General features: G+C 41.3%; 2 protein-coding genes across 4 annotated transcripts in view; one reads left to right on the top strand and one right to left on the bottom strand.

Moving 5' to 3' along the window:
* The window catches only part of FBXW8 (F-box and WD repeat domain containing 8), a 235,416-nt gene that overhangs the window by 196,767 nt on the left and 17,784 nt on the right, over positions 1–20,865 (top strand). The window lies entirely within an intron of this gene.
* The window catches only part of TESC (tescalcin), a 75,291-nt gene continuing 62,063 nt past the window's right edge, over positions 7,638–20,865 (bottom strand). For 2 of the 3 annotated variants that reach the window (XM_073561193.1, XM_073561114.1), the window contains exons 5-8: positions 19,341–19,402; positions 19,137–19,244; positions 13,595–13,642; positions 7,638–8,490 (exon numbers count right to left, since the gene is read on the bottom strand). In XM_073561193.1, coding sequence (XP_073417294.1) covers positions 8,413–8,490; positions 13,595–13,642; positions 19,137–19,244; positions 19,341–19,402 — 296 coding nt within the window. In that variant the 3' untranslated portion in view covers positions 7,638–8,412. The remainder of the gene's footprint in view (positions 8,491–13,594; positions 13,643–19,136; positions 19,245–19,340; positions 19,403–20,865) is intronic. The other variant, XM_073561278.1, reaches the window with a different exon arrangement.

Raw genomic sequence — 20,865 nt, 5'->3', positions numbered from 1 at the left:
ATCATGATTTACACCACTTAAGTAACATAAGCTACTGTCACGATCCAGATTGGATCTGACAGATTAAATGCACAAAGTAACCTTTTTTTTTCCTTTGGCTCTGTGACAAAGGTGGTTTTGCCCCCGGTGGCCATTAGGGTCATTGCACTGTGGTGATTTCAGTTGTAGTTTTCCCCCCGGTGGCCATTAGGGTCATTGCACTCTGGTTACCTTAGTTTGTGCACGTTATTTAGCAACAGGTGTGATTGCTCTATAAAAGAGTGTCAGGTGTGTCAGTCACTGTTGGTGATAAGTTTCTCATTTGCAAGCAAGCCTGGGTAAAGAATGGAGCTAAAGGAGAGTCACTGGCAGACCAGTCAGAGTGCCGGAGTAGCAGCTATGGTGTCTGCAAGGAGGGCTGGCATGGATTGGTGGAGGGTCAGCTATGGTGTCTGCAAGGAGGGCTGGCATTGCTTGGTGGAGTGGCAGCTATGGTGTAGAGCTGCACTCAGGATATTGGACTCGGTTGCGGAAGGCTGGACTCAAAATGTTGGACTCTTTGGCAGAAAAGCTGGACTCATTTGCTGGACTCTGTTCCTGAAAAGCTGCATGCAGGTGTGGACTTTGTTTGCTCCAAAGCTGCACTATGGTGCTGAGAAGAGTCCAGGACAACAGTCAGAGTCCTGGAGTGGCAGCTATGGTGTCAGCGAGGAGTTCGTGGAAAGCTTGGTGGAGTGGCAGCTATGGTGTAGAGCTGCACTCAGTTTCTGGACTCTTTTGCTGAAGCTGCACTCAGGTGCTGAACCCCGTTGCTGGACAGTGCACCCAGATGTTAGACTCGGTGGAGGAAAAGATGCACGCAGGTGGTGGGCTTTGTTGCTGGGAGTGTAAGCAACAGAACAAAGCTAAGTGGTGTTCCCCTGTTTTGTCATTTTTCCTCATGGGTGTTTAGTGCAGTGGTGGGATTAGTTTCCGCACCGACCAATTCCCTAGTGAGGGTTTGTATGTTGATCAGCAGTGATACTGCTGAGGTGCTGTTTCAATGTGTTTGGGAAGTCTCTAGGTAGCTGGTGAGACGGGCGAGACCAGTTACCTAGAACGCTATTGTAAAGTGTGTATGAGTGGTTGAAGGACCTGTGATGAGGTCATAGCCATGTGACCCAGTGGGCGTGGCTACGGACCATATAAGGTGGCCAGGGTAGGTCACATGAGGTGAATGCTGGGACCTTGTTGGTCCGTTTTGGAAGGTCCCGTCTGAGAGAGATGGGGCTGTCTTCCTGACAGCAAGTAAACGCTGTGTTTAATGGCTGCACGTGCCTGATAGTTCCCTGGAGAGAATTGACGTCTGCAGTGAGCTGAAGCAGCCATGAGGGAACCCTGACGGGTGAGATAACTGTGAGGCTGAAGAGCCTGCGTATGGAACATTGCATAACCTGTGTGACCACAGGCTGGACAGAGTGAAGCTCTGTCATGGACGCTATGCTGTTTTCTATTGCTTTGATGGTTTATGATGCATGAATAAACCGCATGGACTGAGATTGTTTTGTGGAAAACCGATGCCGGATCTGATTATTTGGCTGCCAAGCGAGTGTCCCCTATCTGAATGACAGCGCTACCTTACAGTTTGTTTGTATGTCCGGGATTGGCATCCGCACCGTCGCAGCTACAGCCACAAAATTTGGCACAGTCACACGTCTGGACCCCGAGAGCATCATAGGCTATGTTGTGAGGCGAAATTTTAACCCCGCGTGTTCCAATTCACCAAACAATTTTGCCCCTATCTACATAATGGGGAAAAAGTGAAAGGAAAAGTGTTGGAGGCAAATGACAGCTGCCAGATGTGAACAAGGGAGACTTAAAGAATGAGAGCGATGGCGCCAAAGAGTATATACTGTACAGTTGCTAAGGTGGGGCCCTGACATGGGATACTCACCACACACGGGGATATGAACACACACACAAAATGCGCCACACGCTACCACGTGCTTCAACACATATACCACCCTCAGCACACATTTCACCACACATACACCAACCTCGCCACATAAAAGTCGAAACACAAAAGTCGCCACTCAAAACTCGCCACGCTGTCCCAGAGCTGTTTAAAAGATGAAAAATGAGCTGTGATTGGTTACTATCAGCAACAGTTTTCTTTGTAGACAGTTATGGTAACTGAGGCCTATTATTCTTATCATTTCTATGGTGTTATCATCCTGAAAATAACACAATTTATTACCGTGCCAACACAGACCACCCTCTGACACAGACTGCAGGGGGAGCCCAGTATCACACAGGATAGGATTAGATACACGGCTCAGCAGTCAGTATCACACAGGAGAGGATTAGATACACAGCTCAGCAGTCAGTATCACACAGGATAGGATTAGATACACGGCTCAGCACACAATATCACACAGAATGGTATTAGATACACGGCTCAGCAGACAGTATCACACAGGAGAGGATAAGATACACAGCTCAGCAGTCAGTATCACACAGGATAGGATTAGATACACGGCTCAGCACACAGTATGACACAGAATAGTATTAGATACACGGCTCAGCAGACAGTATCACACAGAATAGGATTAGATACACGGCTCAGCAGTCAGTATCACACAGGATAGGATTAGATACACAGCTCAGCAGTCAGTATCACACAGGAGAGGATTAGATACATGGCTCAGCACACAGTATCACACAGAATAGGATTAGATACATGCTCAGCAGTCAGTATCACACAGTATAGGATTAGATGCACGGTTTTTATGTGCAATATAATCATTATAATTTGCTATAACTAACCACAGTTGGTTACTATGCCCAGGCAACCCCGGGCTCTTCAGCTAGTCTGCTGATAAAACACTGAATTTATTAACAGCAACACGCAGTCTAGAAAGTGACATATCACATGAATTTGGGTCTGTGCTCTTACATTTTGCTGATCTCAGATTACATAGCAAAAACCTGCTGCAATTTCCCATCAGTTTTAGAATTTTCCTTCAGGATATCGCCATTAAGTTGTTCATAGCTAAGATTCTCTCATTGTGTGTTTGTTATTGATCAAGAACTTAAATGAGGACATTTATAAAGATTTTTGAGGTGGTGTTTTGTCATCAAAGTATTGCAATTTTAGTCGCAAGCTATTATTGCATCAAGGAATTTTTTTTTTTTTAGCGATTTCATGTCACCCTCGTCAATTTTTTAAATCTAGGTGGGAAAGTGGCCATGATTAGCGATGCAATATTCCAGATTCATGAATTGCAACTTTTTCACAAAAAAAAAATTGCAATTCTCACATCATTAATGGGCTGGAGTAAAAAATTGGTCAAACTGCTTTCTACAGATGCGCTTTACCTAAAGATGCCACAAATGCATCAAACAATGTGCAACACTTTAATGCTAGTAACATAAGGAAGCAATAATCATATTAAAAATTCCCTCATGCTTAAAAAGTGGTAAAAGTGTGTTGTAATCCTATATCACATTGAGGACAATAGAGAAATGCGACAAATTCCAAATTGTGGATTTACAACTGGCCGCTCCTGTATTTACATGTAACAATAATGTGTGAGAAGTTCTGCGTAGATGCCCAATGTGCCCCCGACCCTGTGCCACGGCTTAATGGCACGGTATTTGGCTACAAGTCTGAGTATTGTCACATCTGGATCACATTTTTCTTCTCAGTTTCTTGTTACTGATTGACATTATAATGGAAAAATGTGCGAGCAAAAGAACAACGAGCCGCAGGAGTCACATTGTGACGTGTGGAATATTTTCCAATTACTGTGTCCTTTTCTTCTAGTTTCTTCTCTTTCCATAAGTACATAAGATGCCACAATGATGCTGACAAGTAAAAGCAATGGCACATAGGGACAGATGTCATTCAGACTGCAAAAAGGTTAGCAAGTAGTGATGAGCGAAGGTGCTCGGATAAGGCGTTATCCGAGCATGCTCGTGTGTTAACCGAGTGTCTTCGGCGTGCGAGTCCACGCAGCTGCATGTCTCGTGGCTGTTCGACACATACAGGGATTGCCTAACAATCTCGAGCATATTTTTCGAGCACGCTGAAGACGCTCCGATAGCACCCGAGCATGCTTGGATAACCCCTTATCCGAGCACCATCGCTCAACACTATTAGGAAATATCCAATAATTCCACGCCGATCACTTGGGTAATGTGATTAGTTTGTTTTGTGTTTTGAGCTGAAGCTGAATTGATTTAATCAAATATTAAACACAGAATAGAATATTTTACGCCAGGTACTTTTATTTCACTGCAGTCTGTAATTTTCAGTGAAGTTTAATAACGACCAATGAGTAGTGACAGCGCAAACTGTTGCTTGTCCTTTGCAGTTCGGCTTGAATCCTGATCATGCCACCACTGCTGATATCCATCCTGTGTCGCTAAGCATTAACAGGGAATAAAATACAGGCCAACCTCACTCTTTCCCCACAAACCTATAATATAGGAATCTGTTCAGCTATCTTGCTCTATAACAAGCTTGCTGACAGGTCACAGCACGTCCACTTTGATCTGTCAGTTATTGTCACTTGATATTAAGGGTTTGTAGTGACATTTGTCTGGTTACATACTGAGCACGCCAGTTTACGATGTGTAATACAACATGTTATTGTGCTCCTTATATCTCCATGGGGAAGAGTTATCCAGCTTAAAGCACCAAAAAAGTGTGTATTTTATGACTTGCACTATATTTACGTGTTTTAGATACTTTTATCGACTTTGGGCATGATTTAGTGGAAAAGGATGCATGGTGTAATGTTGCAACACTGTTCTAAAAAAAAGCATAAAGACAAATATATAAGCGGGCACCATCCACTGTACTAACTTAGCTGGGATCACCCTATGCATATCATAAAGGATAAGCCACACCAAAGTACAAAAAGTATATGCACATAAACAGGGATGACCAAAAATGACACAAATTTTTATTGAAACACAACACACAAATCATTGAAAAACATTTAAAGATACCCATAACTGACATTGGACAAAAGGATCCACAATAAAGAGTACGATACTCAGAGAGACCTACAAGCCATTACATCAAAAATATATCAGAAATACATGTCTACAATATCCTGCAAAAATCCCTAAAGACATATGAGATATCAATCGCAATCAAAACGCAGTGCAAGTTGTTACGGTTAAACATGCTGATATCATAATGACTGAAAAATGCCACATAATGACTAACCACTTCAGCATATTACTATGCACCATAAATCAAACATAGAGAAAAACACAATATAGTATAATATACCTATGGGAGGCAAAGGTAGTGGTAAGAAAATACTTATCCCTAGCCTGGAATAGTAGTCAGACCAACCTTGAGAAAGACACCCCAAAGTGTCGATACGCGTGGGTCCATGTACCTACTTAGCCAGACTGCCTGCTTTAGGGGAAGGGGGGTGGGTGGGGGTGACTACTATTCCAGGCTAGAGATAAGTATTTTCTTACCACCATCATTGGTATTTTTAAATGTTCTTAAATGATTTGTGTGTTGTGTTTCAATAAAAATTTGTATAATTTTTGGTCATTCCTGTTTATCTGCATATACTTTTTGAACTTTGGTGTGACTGTTCTAAGAAAAAGTAAGTCAACCAATAGGTGATGTAAACTTAAATCTGGCGTATCTTTAAAGGGAACCTAATCTGCAGGTTAATAGTGTCCCAGAGCTGCGTGGCCACTGCACCAAAAGCCCTGTTACCAAAAGGATATTAACTTTTTGTTCCTCCCGGCAGACTCCAACTTCCACGCATAGTGGTGCGGCCAGCGTGGCACCAGTCACCGCTCAGTACATAGTTGAATCAAGCACAGATGCTCGGTCCACCCTAGACGTCTCCAAACAGTTCAGTGCAACTTCACACCTATTTGTTTCTAGTTTCACCTTCTCATCCTTGATTAATATCTCTGACTTCACAGGAGATGGAGATGGATAGAAATGGAAACAAGTAGTAAACTGTCCAGTCATTCCAAGGGTGTTATAAGTATCCGTGCTTGGTTCTATCCCTTGTTTTGTGCTGACAGACTCCCTTTAAAAAGTATCTAGATAATAGTTTATGTTTAAAAGAAGTAGTAATATGTGACATTTATTAATGGCTTGCACTGACTCAAAATATTGGTGTAGAGTAAGCCAACCAAGAGGTGTCATTAGAAGAAGTAGTTTGGGCCTGTTTTATCTAATTTTATGCTGTCTACATTTACTGCCAGGGTATGCCCTCTGCCTGCCAGCAGTTCAGAGCACAAACTAAAGACTAAAGCCCCCGTTACACACTGCGATATCGCTAGCAATATCGCTGTAAAGTCACCGATTTTGTGACGTTACAGCGATATCGCTGCATGTGATACTTACCTCCGACCGGCTCCCCCGCTGGTAATCGCTGATTGCGCGAGAAGCTGCTGGATCATTCCTCGTCGGTCACTTCCTGCGGCGCTTCCTGCTGTGACGACGAGCGACGCGTGGAGCCGGGCGGGAGGATGCAGGATCGCCGCGTCTGACAGGTAAGTAGCGATCCCCGTCCCCAGCGATGTCGCTGGTGAGATCTGCCTGTGTGGCAGCTCACTAGCGACCACCTAGCGATGCACCAGCAATCCTGACCGCGTCATATCGCTGGTCGGGATCGCTGGTGAGTCGCTAGGTGTAATGGTACCCTAAGGCCGGGATCACACTTACGAGAAACTTGCACGAGTCTCACACCTCAATACCCGGCACTGCCGCTGGCACCCGGGACCGGAGTGTGCGGCTGTATGTATTTTTATTCATCCGCACAAATACATCTGCCATTGTGGTTTATTAAAGGGGGTGGTGAACTTGGGACAAAAGTCTGCATTTATTCAAATGAATTTCCTGGTATTTTCCATGCTACTCAGAGGTTACATGACCACATGGGTAAGATACTCATCTGGCTTCTCGCAATTCTCTTCTATTGAGAGCGGATGGCCGAGTCAATTCAGCATGTGACCACAAGTAGGCAAACCTATCGCCAACTGGACAAAAGTCTGCAGTGGTTCTTTGTGACTGCAGACTGCTGAATCATGACGAAGTCTGGACAGCCCCTTACATTACAGGAAACCCCAATGCCAACATCACAGGAGTATATTTCCAATAATACAGATCGCATGCACTTGCTTTATTATTGTCTTTGACTGGATGATGTTTTGCACTCGCCAGTGGCAGAAAAATATTATGATCCATATCTTTGATTCTGTTGTGAGGAATGATATTCTATTATGTTGCTGTATAGGAAGCTTTAATTTTCTTGGCTTTAACTTTCACTTACCTGTACCAAGATGAGCACCTCAGATTGTGTATCAAGAACACTATGCTAACCTATTGTATGCTATCTAATTTATTCTCGTGGCTTTAAAGCGACCATTTATGACTTATGACAAGGTTCAGGTTCCTCTTGAAGAAGTAGATCAAGTCTTGAGATAACAATTGTGGTACCTGGACTTATTACTAGATTTACACCTTGTTTTTTTGGTTTAACATCCCACAGCCAAGTAATGGACAGAGTAGGCTATATGAGTGTCTAATTAACTGGCTGTTAACAAAAGTAAAATCCAGGGTCACATGTATTCTGTGGTGGGTTCTTTCTTGTTAAATCTATAGATACTAAATAATCCTGGTCACGTTACTGGTTACACCAAAGAATTTATTAGCAATTTGAGGATTTTAGGCAGATTCCTCATTCTTCTATGGTTTTATGTAGATCTTTTACATTACAATCTTTTACATTTACTGTATACCAGAAACCACTGCTTCTTCTACAATTACCATATCAATCAGTAGTCTTTCAGCTAATATAGCTTTAGTGAATGCTTAACATACAATATTCCTTAGAATCTTTTTAAGCATAGACTTGCATAGAAAAACACAATCTTAGTCCAAGAAAGAACCCCTACCTCTCCCCGGCTAACCTACATCTAGCCTGACAAAATGAAAATAAAGTTCCAGAGTTCAGATCTTGTGTGAAGTATTTTAATATCCATTTATTTCTATAGTTCTAAGTATGTGTGGGAAAGCTACCTTTTGTCTTGGTTTCATGGATGCTCTTGTTCTGCTATGGTTTGTAGAGAAGGACCTGAATGAGGGTCAAAGCCACCCACACATACTTATGGGGTCCATATGCCATAATAGGGCTTATGGGCAGAGTTGTCATCTTCAGACAATCCATGTAATCCACTACTTCACACAGAAAAGATAACTCAAGAACTAGTTACCTGACAGTCTAAATGGAAAAATGTTCCGAATTATTAAAAATAAATCTTCAATCTAAATTGCTGAATTTCTTCTACGATATATTCATAACATTGTATACTAAGACCCCATTATCACCGTTAAACCGTTTGCTTTATGATTTACTCTCCTCCATGACAAGTTGGCAACTGTTCACCAGCAGAAGGGACTCAGTGGCAAGAAGGTATAGTGTCCATGTTCAGGAATCTGACGTGCATTTTGGTTTCAATATCAATTCCCTCCCAGATCTAGAAAAGAAAAATTGTAGAAATGTAAATCTAGTTACTAGCTTCAATACATACAAGAAATGTCCTGTATACAGTATTAGCGAGGTGCTAAGGGAACGAGTGGTGAGGGAACCTGGCAAATACAACATGTCATAGTTTTTCTACTTTATAAATGAAAGCCAAGGATTTTGTTGGTCTGATACATAACTGGTGGACAAATGAGGACCATGCTTCTGATAGGAGATCTGGTATCACACTTTCCAGTTACACATGCAAACCTGTATCCTCATAATGATATGATTGGGGCAGAAGGAGATTAACTTCTAGGAACACCTAAAAGGTGGCCATAACATGCAATAAATCGTTTGACCGACAACTGGTCTACTGCACTCTCCCAGTCACATGAATGTTTAGCTTGTGTATTTTCTCAGGGGGAAGCAGAAGAGAAAATGCCCCTTTGGCTGAACTTTAAAAGAACAAAAGTGCTTATAAAATATCACTACTTATCCCTTCTCTTTTTGGGAAGGTATGGATGGTAATGATGGCTGATCTAGCCTATATTGGCAGGTTTGGCCAACTTGAATTAAATGTGAATGTGGGCTTAAAGAAAAAGGAACCCTCTGTACAATCCAGTGATGGACAAAGGTGGCAGAGGACCCCTTGCTTATTATAGAGTTTACACTGATGTCTCGCTAAAGACTCCCACATACATTAGGTTAATATTGGCAAAAGTTGCCAAAATTAGCGGGATTTGTGGTCAATCTAATGTGAACGAGAAACTCCCATATCTTCCCCAATAGATAATGTGAAGGAAGAACAAGATCAGGCAGTATGAATATAAACACCCAACCCTCTTGTTTGTTGGATGATAATCTGGTGCCAGAGAAGTCAGGACCTGATTTTTCATTTTTCTCCACCGAAGACACATGAGCACATGGCTGTGCCTAATCTTTAGGTGCATGGTGAGGCTGGGAAACAAGGCTGTTCAATCAACTGCTATTGCATGTGTATGGCCAGCTGAACAATCCCCCAGAAATTGTGACCTATGAAATTTATTAGTTCAGTCTCTTACATGCAATGAAATCTACTGAAGGAAATTGCCTTTAAAGAAGGAGCAGAAGCCTTCATTATCTACTGAAAGGGCTGCACACCCCTAGTGTGACCACTTGACTTTAGACGTAGCTAATGAGAGCTAAAATAAGTATAGAGGCTGTCAGCTACTTTTGAGATACATAAGGCTGACTTAGCATGGAAAAGATACTGCACCTATAAATTCAGGATCACATTCAAATTGTAATTTTGGGAATACCATCTCTCATCTAGATCAAATGTTTGTGTGAAATATATCCTTTGTATCATGGTCTTCTGTAAGACGACTACTCTAGAATAGCATTTTTTGTTGCAATATTGTGTTGTCATCTCAACATTATTTAACACTGTATAGTATTAGAGAAATTAAACTATTAAAAAGATTTATTTTTTACTTTTTTCTGATAAACACTGAGTCTAATAAACTATTTAGACTTAGACAAAAGTATTGGGGCTGCTACACATTACACCTACAGTAGCTTTAATGACATCCCATTATTAATCCATCAGCATTGAGTATTATGGACTTAGTCCCCACTTTGCAGCTTAAACAACTTCCATTCTTCTGAGAAGACTTTGTATGTGGGAATTTGGCCCAGTCATCCAGAAGACCATTTGTGAGGTCTGGCACTGATGTTAGAGGAGAGCTATTGGCTGCAACATCTGTTCTATTTCATACCAAAGGTGTTTGATGAATTTACGTTCAGGGCTCTGTGTGGCAAATCAAGTTCTTCACACCAATCTTTGCCAACAAATGCCTTTATGGACATTTCATTGTTTACTGGGCACAGTCCTTCTGGAATAAGAGAGAACCTTCCCCAAACTGTTTCCACAAAGTTGGAAGCATACAATTGTCTAAAATGTCTTGGTATGCTGATGCATTCAAGATTTCCCGGTACTGGAAATAAGGGAGCTATAGCAATCCCTGAAAATCTACATCAGAGCATTATCATCCTCCACCAACCGTTACAGTTGGCACAAGGCATTCAGGCAGGTAATGTCCTCCTAGCATTTATAGAACCCCGACCCTTATATGAGACAGCCAGATAGAAAAGAATGATTTGTCACTCCATAGAACATGTTTCCACTACACCAGAATCCAATGGCGATGAGCTTTAAACCCTCCATCCAACGCTTAGCATTGTGCTTGTTGAGGTTTGGCTGCAAGCTGCTGCTCTACCATGCAAACCCATAGCATGAAGCTCCACTTGCTTACATTTCAGAGTGACCAATTCTTTCAGAAATGTTATGAAAGGTAGACGGCATGGCTGGGGTTGGACTTTATACACTTTTGGCAATGAAACTGAATAAAAAACCTGAATTCAATAATGAAGAGTTGGGTCTCAATACTTTTGTCCATAGAGTAAAAGAGTATACAGTTGTGGCCAAAAGTATTGACACCCCTGCAATTCTGTCAGATAATACTCAGTTTGTTCCTGAAAATGACTGCAAAAACAAATTCTTTGGTATTATTATCTTCATTTAATTTGTCTTAAATGAAAAAACACAAAAAGAATTGTCCTAAAGCCAAATTGGATATAATTCCACACCAAACATAAAAAAGAGGGTGGACAAAAGTATTGGCATTGTTCGAAAAATCATGTGATGCTTCTCTAATTTGTGTAATTAACAGCACCTGTAACTTACCTGTGGCACCTAACAGGTTTTGTCAATAACTAAATCACACTTGCAGCCAGTTGACATGGATTAAAGTTGACTCAACCTCTATCCTGTGTCCTTGTGTGTACCACATTGAGCATGGAGAAAAGAAAGAAGACCAAAGAACTGTCTGAGGGCTTGAGAAACCAAATAGAAGCATGAGCAATCTCAAGGCTACAAGTCCATCTCCAAAGACCAGAATGTTCCTGTGTCTACCGTGCGCAGTGTCATCAAGACGTTTAAAGCCCATGGCACTGTGGCTAACCTCCCTAGATGTGGATGGAAAAGAAAAATTGACAAGAGATTTCAACGCAAGATTGTGCGGATGTTGGATAAAGAACCTCGACTAACATCCAAACAAGTTCAAGCTGCCCTGCAGTCCGAGGGTACAACAGTGTCAACCCGTACTATCCGTCGGCGTCTGAATGAAAAGGGACTGTATGGTAGGAGACCCAGGAAGACCCCACTTCTTACCCCGAGACATAAAAAAGCCAGGCTGGAGTTTGCCAAAACTTACCTGAAAAAGCCTAAAACATTTTGGAAGAATGTTCTCTGGTCAGATGAGACAAAATTAGAGCTTTTTAGGCAAAGGCATCAACATAGAGTTTACAGGAGAAAAAAAGAGGCATTCAAAGAAAAGAACGCGGTCCCTACAGTCAAACATGGCGGAGGTTCCCTGATGTTTTGGGGTTGCTTTGCTGCCTCTGGCACTAGACTGCTTGACCGTGTACATGGCATTATGAAGTCAGAAGAGTACCAACAAATTTTGCAGCATAATGTAGGGCCCAGTGTGAGAAAGCTGGGTCTCCCTCAGAGGTCATGGGTCTTCCAGCAGGACAATGACCCAAAACACACTTCAAAAAGCACTAGAAAATGGTTTGAGAGAAAGCACTGGAGACTTCTAAGATGGCCAGCAATGAGTCCAGACCTGAATCCCATAGAACACCTGTGGAGAGATCTAAAAATGGCAGTTTGGAGAAGGCACCCTTCAAATATCAGGGACCTGGAGCAGTTTGCCAAAGAAGAAAGGTCTAAAATTCCAGCAGAGCATTGTAAGAAACTCATTGATGGTTACCGGAAGCGGTTGGTCGCAGTTATTTTGGCTAAAGGTTGTGCAACCAAGTACTAGGCTGAGGGTGCGAATACTTTTGTCTGGCCCATTTTTGGAGTTTTGTGTGAAATGATCAATGTTTTGCTTTTTGCTTCATTCTCTTTTGTGTTTTTTCATTTAAGACAAATTAAATGAAGATAATAATACCAAAGAATTTGTGTTTGCAATCATTTTCAGGAAGAAACTGAGTATTATCTGACAGAATTGCAGGGGTGTCAATACTTTTCGCCACAACTGTATCTGTTCTAGTACATACTATGCAGCACCTCTGGTTGGGTGTAGTATCTTGATTGGTATGGGAAGGCAGCCCAGCCCTCAATACAAATATCCATACTGTTCATGAATAGACAGTGGCAACAGCAATCACTGTAGCTTGATAGCAATATCACAAAGATAAGATAACATTCCATGGCTTTCATTTCCTGACAATTGTTAAATGAAGACTCATAAATTGCAAGTCTTGTGAGCAACACCCGCAATCCTCTTGTTTTAATGGTTGGTTAGTTTGTTACTTTGCAGTGTATGATTTTGTTAGTGTATTCATTCTTTGAGCTATCAAGGCCTGCAGAATATCTTTGTGTAATATGAAAAATTATTATTATTGTTAAATACATTATTATTGTTAAAGTAAACCTGGCCACACACCTTCAATACCTCTTGACTGAATTCTTGTTCAGCCAACAGCTATTTTTCTTGATCTACCTTTACACATGGATGCTCATCTCGGTTGAGCATGCATGCATTACTAACAGGGAAAAAGGGAATAAAGCCCTCTAATAGACACATCTGGTGGTGGATTATCATACCTGAAAACAAAGAACCAGGTATATTGAAATGCAATAATCCTGATCCTTCTATCCCAGATATAGTCTATCATGGAAGATTGGGAAGATTGTCTTGGGAAGACTCAATATCCACTAATAGTTGGACTACTTGGCTCTTATGTGTATGAGCACCTCAAAAAACATCAATGGATCGTACAGATGCCATATAATGAGGGCTCTCATACAACCTTCCTTTTTTTCTCGGGGGCAATTAGATTTGACTTTGCCATTTTGACGTTTATAGCTCTTAATATGGAGACAGGCAGTGATAAATAAAGTATATACCTGATCATACACATAAGATATAGTGGAGGTTAGTAGGATCTGCTGACATCCATATAAACACTTAATCCCTTTTCAGAGGCTGAACAACTTTTTTTTGCATAATAAAATAAAAATTTCTGTGTATCAGGTAAATGACTGTATTTTCTATTAAAGTTACCTTCAAAAAATCTTCAAAGGTGATTCCTTCATATATCTGGTCAGGTTCCTGTTCAATGGAAAAACAACACAGCTTGAAATATAAAGCCATATAAAATGGATGGCATGACTCACCTAATGTGCTAACAAAACTCTCGACACATTGCAATTCACATCACTGTAGTGGCCACATACAGAGAAATACAGTCTGAGCATCTCTTCCTGGCAGTGAATCATGCAATCATGACTTGTAGAGACTGGTCACCTTGTACCTCATACTGATGTATGCTTTGTTACTTTTCCTCTTGGCTTGAGCTGTGCTTCTTTCGGCTAATCTAAAGCAACAGCAAAGGTAACAAAGGACACATCGGCAGTTTTTCTTTGTTTTGTCTTTGACCAGATAATATGTTTCAAATTCAAGTATTGCAGATTTTCTAATCATATCTGCTGAAAGTTTGTCCAAGAATGTACTATTTAGGTAGAATAATATGTTCTGACATTACCTGTGAACTCTTTTCAGATTGTTCCCCTTATTCTTTTTTTATTTTTAAGTTTCTAGTTAAAAATTTCCCTCCTGCAGCTTATTTTCAACTCTACCAGATTCAATGGTTTCAATCATATCCCACTTTCTCTTTGTTCCTCTACTTTCTTTAAGAGTTCGTAAAATCTCTTCTAAGATTTGGGCTTACGTCCTTGTTCCAGTTTTATGGCTCATCTCTGGATCAGTCCTACTCTATGAATATCTGTTTGTAGGGGAGATCGCCATGAATGAATCCAGTATCCAGATGTGGTCTCATTACTGCTCTAGGCTGGAGCTGGCCATCTTTTTGACCGGACAGATTCCCGCTTGGCCATGCTCCTAGATAGCTTACTATGCAATCAGTCTCATTTTTCGAGCTGTGGCCCCCTTTTTTTTTGCAGACAACACTCACACATGTAGTGTTCAGTATCAAACAGCCTCATGATGTTCTTGTTGGTGGAGTTAATGCCCTGCTTGCCTGTCCCACTACCGCTGTTTATAGCCAACTTATTCAGACAACCGTTGAGAAAGAAGTAAAGGATGTCAGAATGTTCTCCATCCAAACTGACGCATCGCAAAGTCTTACATCACAAGAACAGTGATGGATATAATTATGAACATCACTAACCAAATAAATGAAAGCCTGCTTGCAAGTAGACTGTAAATGAACCACTGGTGAAGCACTGGTACCAGGTTCTAATGAAATTTCTTACTTCGACCAACAAAAATGTAACAAAATACTTTGGAAATTCCACTGATGGGGGAAACTAATATGCCAAAGCTTTACGATGGCTTTCCTATAAGGTTTACATCTATCTCTTGTGGCCAAATACATATATGCCGTTATTCATAATTTTCTAAATCTATCTAGCTTTGTCAGATACCACCAAGACAACTTTGCAAAGTGCATCATTAGTTACGCTGCTCAATGAAGTATCAGTGTTCATTAAAGATTGATATATTCACATAGATTTGTGGGAGAATGGAAGCCACAACCTTCTTCGTCAAAGGCTTTCAACAATAACTGAAAATGTTAGTGGTCAAAAGACATCGATTCGAAAAAGTATTTTAAGTCTGTGTGCCCACATAAGCATTTTTTTCACGTTTCTTAAGCGTTTTTTCCATGCAAAAACGCTTACCAAAAGCATACATTAAGCATCCCATACTTATAATGCATTCTGCAATTTTTGTGCACATGATGCGTTTTTTTCCGCAAAAAAACCCCCACATCTCGGTAAAAAGCACAGCATGTTCATTAATTTTACGGAAAAAAACGCACAAAAAACGCGCGAAAAAAATGTTTTTTTCCTGGGAAGGAGTTTGGTTTTTAGTCAGGAATTTTCTGAGTACGTGGGTACATAGCCTGAACCTTTGTAAACCCAGATGCAAATATTCATTATGTCAAACAAGCATTACTCAGATGCACGTGTAGACGCAAAGGGATACTGCCATTTTCTGCTTAGATACGAAACGATTATTACAGCCCAATTTTTTTTATGCATTTTTCAAATAACTTCTCAAATACCAAAGTATTTGTAAGTGTCTGGTAAGGATATTTTAGCAGCTTATGGGATGGTGATAGATGTGCAGGCTAGATCACATCATGCGATGATCTCAAAAAAGCTGCAGACAATTTTGTAATCTAGCCAGATGACCTGCTTCAAGAAAAACTGGAGAAATTAGCATTGAAATAGAAACATTCTTTGCTCAAGGGAAGAATTAGAAGAGGAAACAGCAAAGAGACACAAATACAAAGGGTGCAAGGCCCTGATGTGTACCTACAACTCCAAGATACCTCACTTAAATCAAAACCGTACCAGCAATGGTGAGTATCATGTGAAACTTAGCTTTTAATATCTAATATATAAAGCTCAAGTGTGTGTATGTATGTATGTGTGTGTGTATGTCCGGGATTGGCATCCGCACCGTCACAGCCACAAAATTTGGCACAGTCCCACGTCTGGACCCCGAGAGTGTCCTAGGCTATGTTGTGAGGCAAAATTTTAACCCCACACGTTCCAATTCACCAAACAATTTTGCCCCTATCTACATAATGGGGAAAAAGTGTGTGTATCAAGCCCCACCCCTCATTATGATGTCATAATGGTTGACTATGGGATGGCGGATATGTATGATGGGTATATGGGCACAGGACTATGGGATGGCGGATATGTATGATGGGTATATGGGCATGGCACTATGAGATGAAGGATGTGTGATGGGTATATGGGTATGTTACTATGGGATGGAGGATATGTATGATGGGTATATGGGCACTCGACTATGGGATGGTGGATATGTATGATGTGTATATGGGCACGGGACTATGGGATGGAGGATAATTATAATTTGCTATAACTAACCACAGTTATGCCCAGGCAGCGCCGGGCTCTTCAGTTAGTATAATTATAAAATACTAAGAAGTATGGTGTTGAAATCATGTAACTTAATGGAATACTATTGTTAATATCATGTCTCATACCTGTTACATCTGTTACATTAATTATGTGTATATAAGTATATGTGTATACACAATGATCTGCATAAATGAGAAGCATTTTGACAAGAGTGAGTTTCATGGAACATTTTTTTTTAACCCACAACATGAAAGTGAGGTTAACCCCTTTCCGACATCGGGCGTAATAGTACGCCGATGTCGGACTCCCCCTGTTTGGTGTAGGCTTTGGCGCTGAGTGGGTGGCTGATTTTCAAATTTAAGGCTGTCCTCATAAATCCAGAGTCTTTGGGGTTAAACAGAAGCTCTGCTCTGAAAACACATGATGGTGTAGACTTAGACATTAAGCTCCATCTGCCCATCTATTCACATGTATAATTGGCAACAACTGTCATTGCTAATTTGCGTGAGGCACTTGTGCTAGGCTGTGGGATATGATGGAAGCTGTACATCCATCTTCTCCAAATAACCTCAAAATCCCTTTGGCAGTGAAAATATTTTGCAGAATGTTCCTGTGAAACAGAGTCAGGCTCAGATATTTACTGTGTGTGTGTATATATATATATATATATATATATATATATATATATATGTATGTGTGTGTGTGTTTAATGTATATATATATATAGATACAGTTGTGGCGAAAAGTATTGACACCCCTGCAATTCTGTCAGATAATACTCAGTTTCTTCCTGGAAATGATTGCAAACACAAATTCTTTAGTATTATTATCTATATATATACAGTGCCTACAAGTAGTATTCAACCCCCTGCAGATTTAGCAGGTTTACACATTCGGAATTAACTTGGCATTGTGACATTTGGACTGTAGATCAGCCTGGAAGTGTGAAATGCACTGCAGCAAAAAAGAATGTTATTTCTTTGTTTAATTTTTTTTTAAATTGTGAAAAGTTTATTCAGAGGGTCATTTATTATTCAACCCCTCAAACCACCAGAATTCTGTTTGGTTCCCCTAAAGTATTAAGAAGTATTTCAGGCACAAAGAACAATGAGCTTCACATGTTTGGATTAATCATCTCTTTTTCCAGCCTTTTCTGACTATTTAAAACCCTCCCCAAACTTGTGAACAGCACTCATACATGGTCAACATGGGAAAGACAAAGCAGCATTCCAAGGCCATCAGAGACAAGATCGTGGAGGGTCACAAGGCTGGCAAGGGGTACAAAACCCTTTCCAAGGAGTTGGGCCTACCTGTCTCCACTGTTGGGAGCATCATCCGGAAGTGGAAGGCTTATGGAACTACTGTTAGCCTTCCACGGCCTGGACCGCCTTTGAAAGTTTCCTCCCGTGCCGAGGCTAGGCTTGTCCGAAGAGTCAAGGCTAACCCAAGGACAACAAGGAAGGAGCTCCGGGAAGATCTCATGGCAGTGGGGACATTGGTTTCAGTCAATACCATAAGTAACGTACTCCACCGCAATGGTCTCCGTTCCAGACGAGCCCGTAAGGTACCTTTACTTTCAAAGCGTCATGTCAAGGCTCGTCTACAGTTTGCTCATGATCACTTGGAGGACTCTGAGACAGACTGGTTCAAGGTTCTCTGGTCTGATGAGACCAAGATCGAGATCTTTGGTGCCAACCACACACGTGACGTTTGGAGACTGGATGGCACTGCATACGACCCCAAGAATACCATTCCTACAGTCAAGCATGGTGGTGGCAGCATCATGCTGTGGGGCTGTTTCTCAGCCAAGGGGCCTGGCCATCTGGTCCGCATCCATGGGAAGATGGATAGCACGGCCTACCTGGAGATTTTGGCCAAGAACCTCCGCTCCTCCATCAAGGATCTTAAGATGAGTCGTCATTTCATCTTCCAACAAGACAACGACCCAAAGCACACAGCCAAGAAAACCAAGGCCTGGTTCAAGAGGCAAAAAATCAAGGTGTTGGAGTGGCCTAGTCAGTCTCCTGACCTTAACCCAATTGAAAACTTGTGGAAGGAGCTCAAGATTAAAGTCCACATGAGACACCCAAAGAACCTAGATATCTTGGAGAAGATCTGCATGGAGGAGTGGGCCAAGATAACTCCAGAGACCTGTGCCGGCCTGATCAGGTCTTATAAAAGACGATTATTAGCTGTAATTGCAAACAAGGGTTATTCCACAAAATATTAAACCTAGGGGTTGAATAATAATTGACCCACACTTTTATGTTTAAAATTTATTAAAATTTAACTGAGCAACATAACTTTTTGGTTTGTAAGATTTATGCATCTGTTAATAAATCCTGCTCTTGTGTGAAGTTTGAAGGCTCTAACTTATTTGCATCTTATCAAACCTGCTAAATCTGCAGGGGGTTGAATACTACTTGTAGGCACTGTATATATATATATATATATATACTGTATGTGTGTAGAATTTTAAGAAAAAAAAAACTTTACAGATAGCGGTAATAAAAAAAGAATGCTACTATTTTGTGTCTACAGCACTTACAAATTGAGACAATCTACCTCACTCCTACTCTTTCTACGTAAGCAGGTAGAGGGGCCATTGTGCTTGGAGGAAGTAATAAATAAATTACAATAAATAAGTTTAATACCTTCTACATAACTACAGTTAACTAATACATTACCATTTGGCCCACACACATGCTGGCTGCCTCCATCATAGCTCCATCTGCAATAGACCTTGCTGTCTCTTTCTCAATGTTCAGATTCCCTGATAGTAACTCTTCTACCACCTGCACAGGATGAAAAGTAAAGGGAAAGGTTATCTAAGAGCGAATATCAAACTGCTACGCCAGCGGATCTACATGCTCAATAAGGCGCATACATACATTTCTATATTCATCCAGGGTGATCTTGCTGTCATTGTCGGTGTCATACATGTTGAACAGAACTGAAAGACATAAGTCCGTGATTTACAGCTTACTATAGTTATTATTGCATTGTGTCAGTGTTCAAATACGTTGACCCTGATAGACAAGTTTCAAGATCCACAAATGTGATCCACCAGAGTTGTGATTCCCAATCATAACTCCATGGAAGGACTCTTTGAAATGTTACAATCTTACTTTTATTCCCACTTCAACGGGGTTGAACCCTTTTTCTAAGCAAAGTTAGCCCTACAATCTGTTTTCTGTGATAAACAGTCATAAATACACACCTTGGTTAATCCAGTGTTCAATTTTAAGGCCCCCTGCCCATACTTCAGCTGTTGAGACATTGGATGGCACCAATGTTTTTGCCCACAGTATTCAAGATGGCGACAACCATGCAATTTGCCCACATTACCCAGTCTTACTGTCTCATCCTTCTTCTGTGTGATTACACAGACACAGAAAATTCTGCATGTTTGGTGTTGATAGCGCTCTTATTCACAGATCCATTTGATAATGAAACTCAGCCCAATTTACTTGAACAAAAGTGAGCTGCAATACCAGATACAACTCCTGGACAACCATAGCGCTGACCACAAACCTGACCTTTCTTCTACTCTATTACCACCTCTTTAATTAATATGTGTTATAAACCTTTCCAACCACAGTCAATTTTTGTGTTTTTGTTTTTTTTTCTCTCCTTTTAAGTCAGGCCTGCACAAAATATGGCCCGCGGTCCGCAAGCGGCCCACCAAAGGATGCTGTGTGGCCCACAGAGCTGTCCGGGGAGGTGCCGGCTCCTTCTTGCTTTCAAATGTATTTGTGTGTTTCTGTCTTTCAAACGTAACTACATTTGAACATAGTGGCGCCGCGACTGGAGCTGCGCAGAGCTCGTCAGTCTCATCCCTGACGTACAGCAGTGTGATGAGGTCAGCATGCTGCTGACTTCATCACACTGCTTTTAGCATCTTACCGCCACAGAAGAGAAGAGGTGGCGTGGCCAATGGTAAGCGCCCCATCAGAAAGCCGAAGATTGAAAGCCTTATCATAGTGGATGAGGTGTGAAGGGCTTAATGTTACTATGAGGGTACATAGGGAGGGCACATAATGGGGGTGACAATTTTTAATGGGGGCATAATTTTGCAAGACTTGGTGGTGGTGGGGGTACTTTATTTATAGGGGCAGTGTGTGTAAGTGGTAATGTGGGGAAAGATATTTTGCAGACGGTCACTGTGGGGGGATATTTTGGAGAGGAGCAATGAGGGGGGGCATTTCATAGAGGCACAGTGTGGGGGGAAATCTTGCAGAGCGTCCAGTGTGCGGATGAACATTTTGAAGAGGCACAGTGTGTGGGGGGCATAAGCAGAAGGGCAATGTGGGGGCGATATTTTGGAGAAGGGCAGTGTGGAGGGGATATTTTATGCAGGAAGCACAGGCAATTATTTATTTAGACACACAACATAGGAGATATCTTTATGTATGG

The sequence above is a fragment of the Dendrobates tinctorius genome, unplaced genomic scaffold (assembly GCF_039654945.1).
Source record: "Dendrobates tinctorius isolate UK_male_01 unplaced genomic scaffold, ASM3965494v1 ptg000003l, whole genome shotgun sequence".
NCBI lineage: Eukaryota > Metazoa > Chordata > Amphibia > Anura > Dendrobatidae > Dendrobates > Dendrobates tinctorius.
This window is presented reverse-complemented; position numbering and strand designations above follow the sequence as displayed.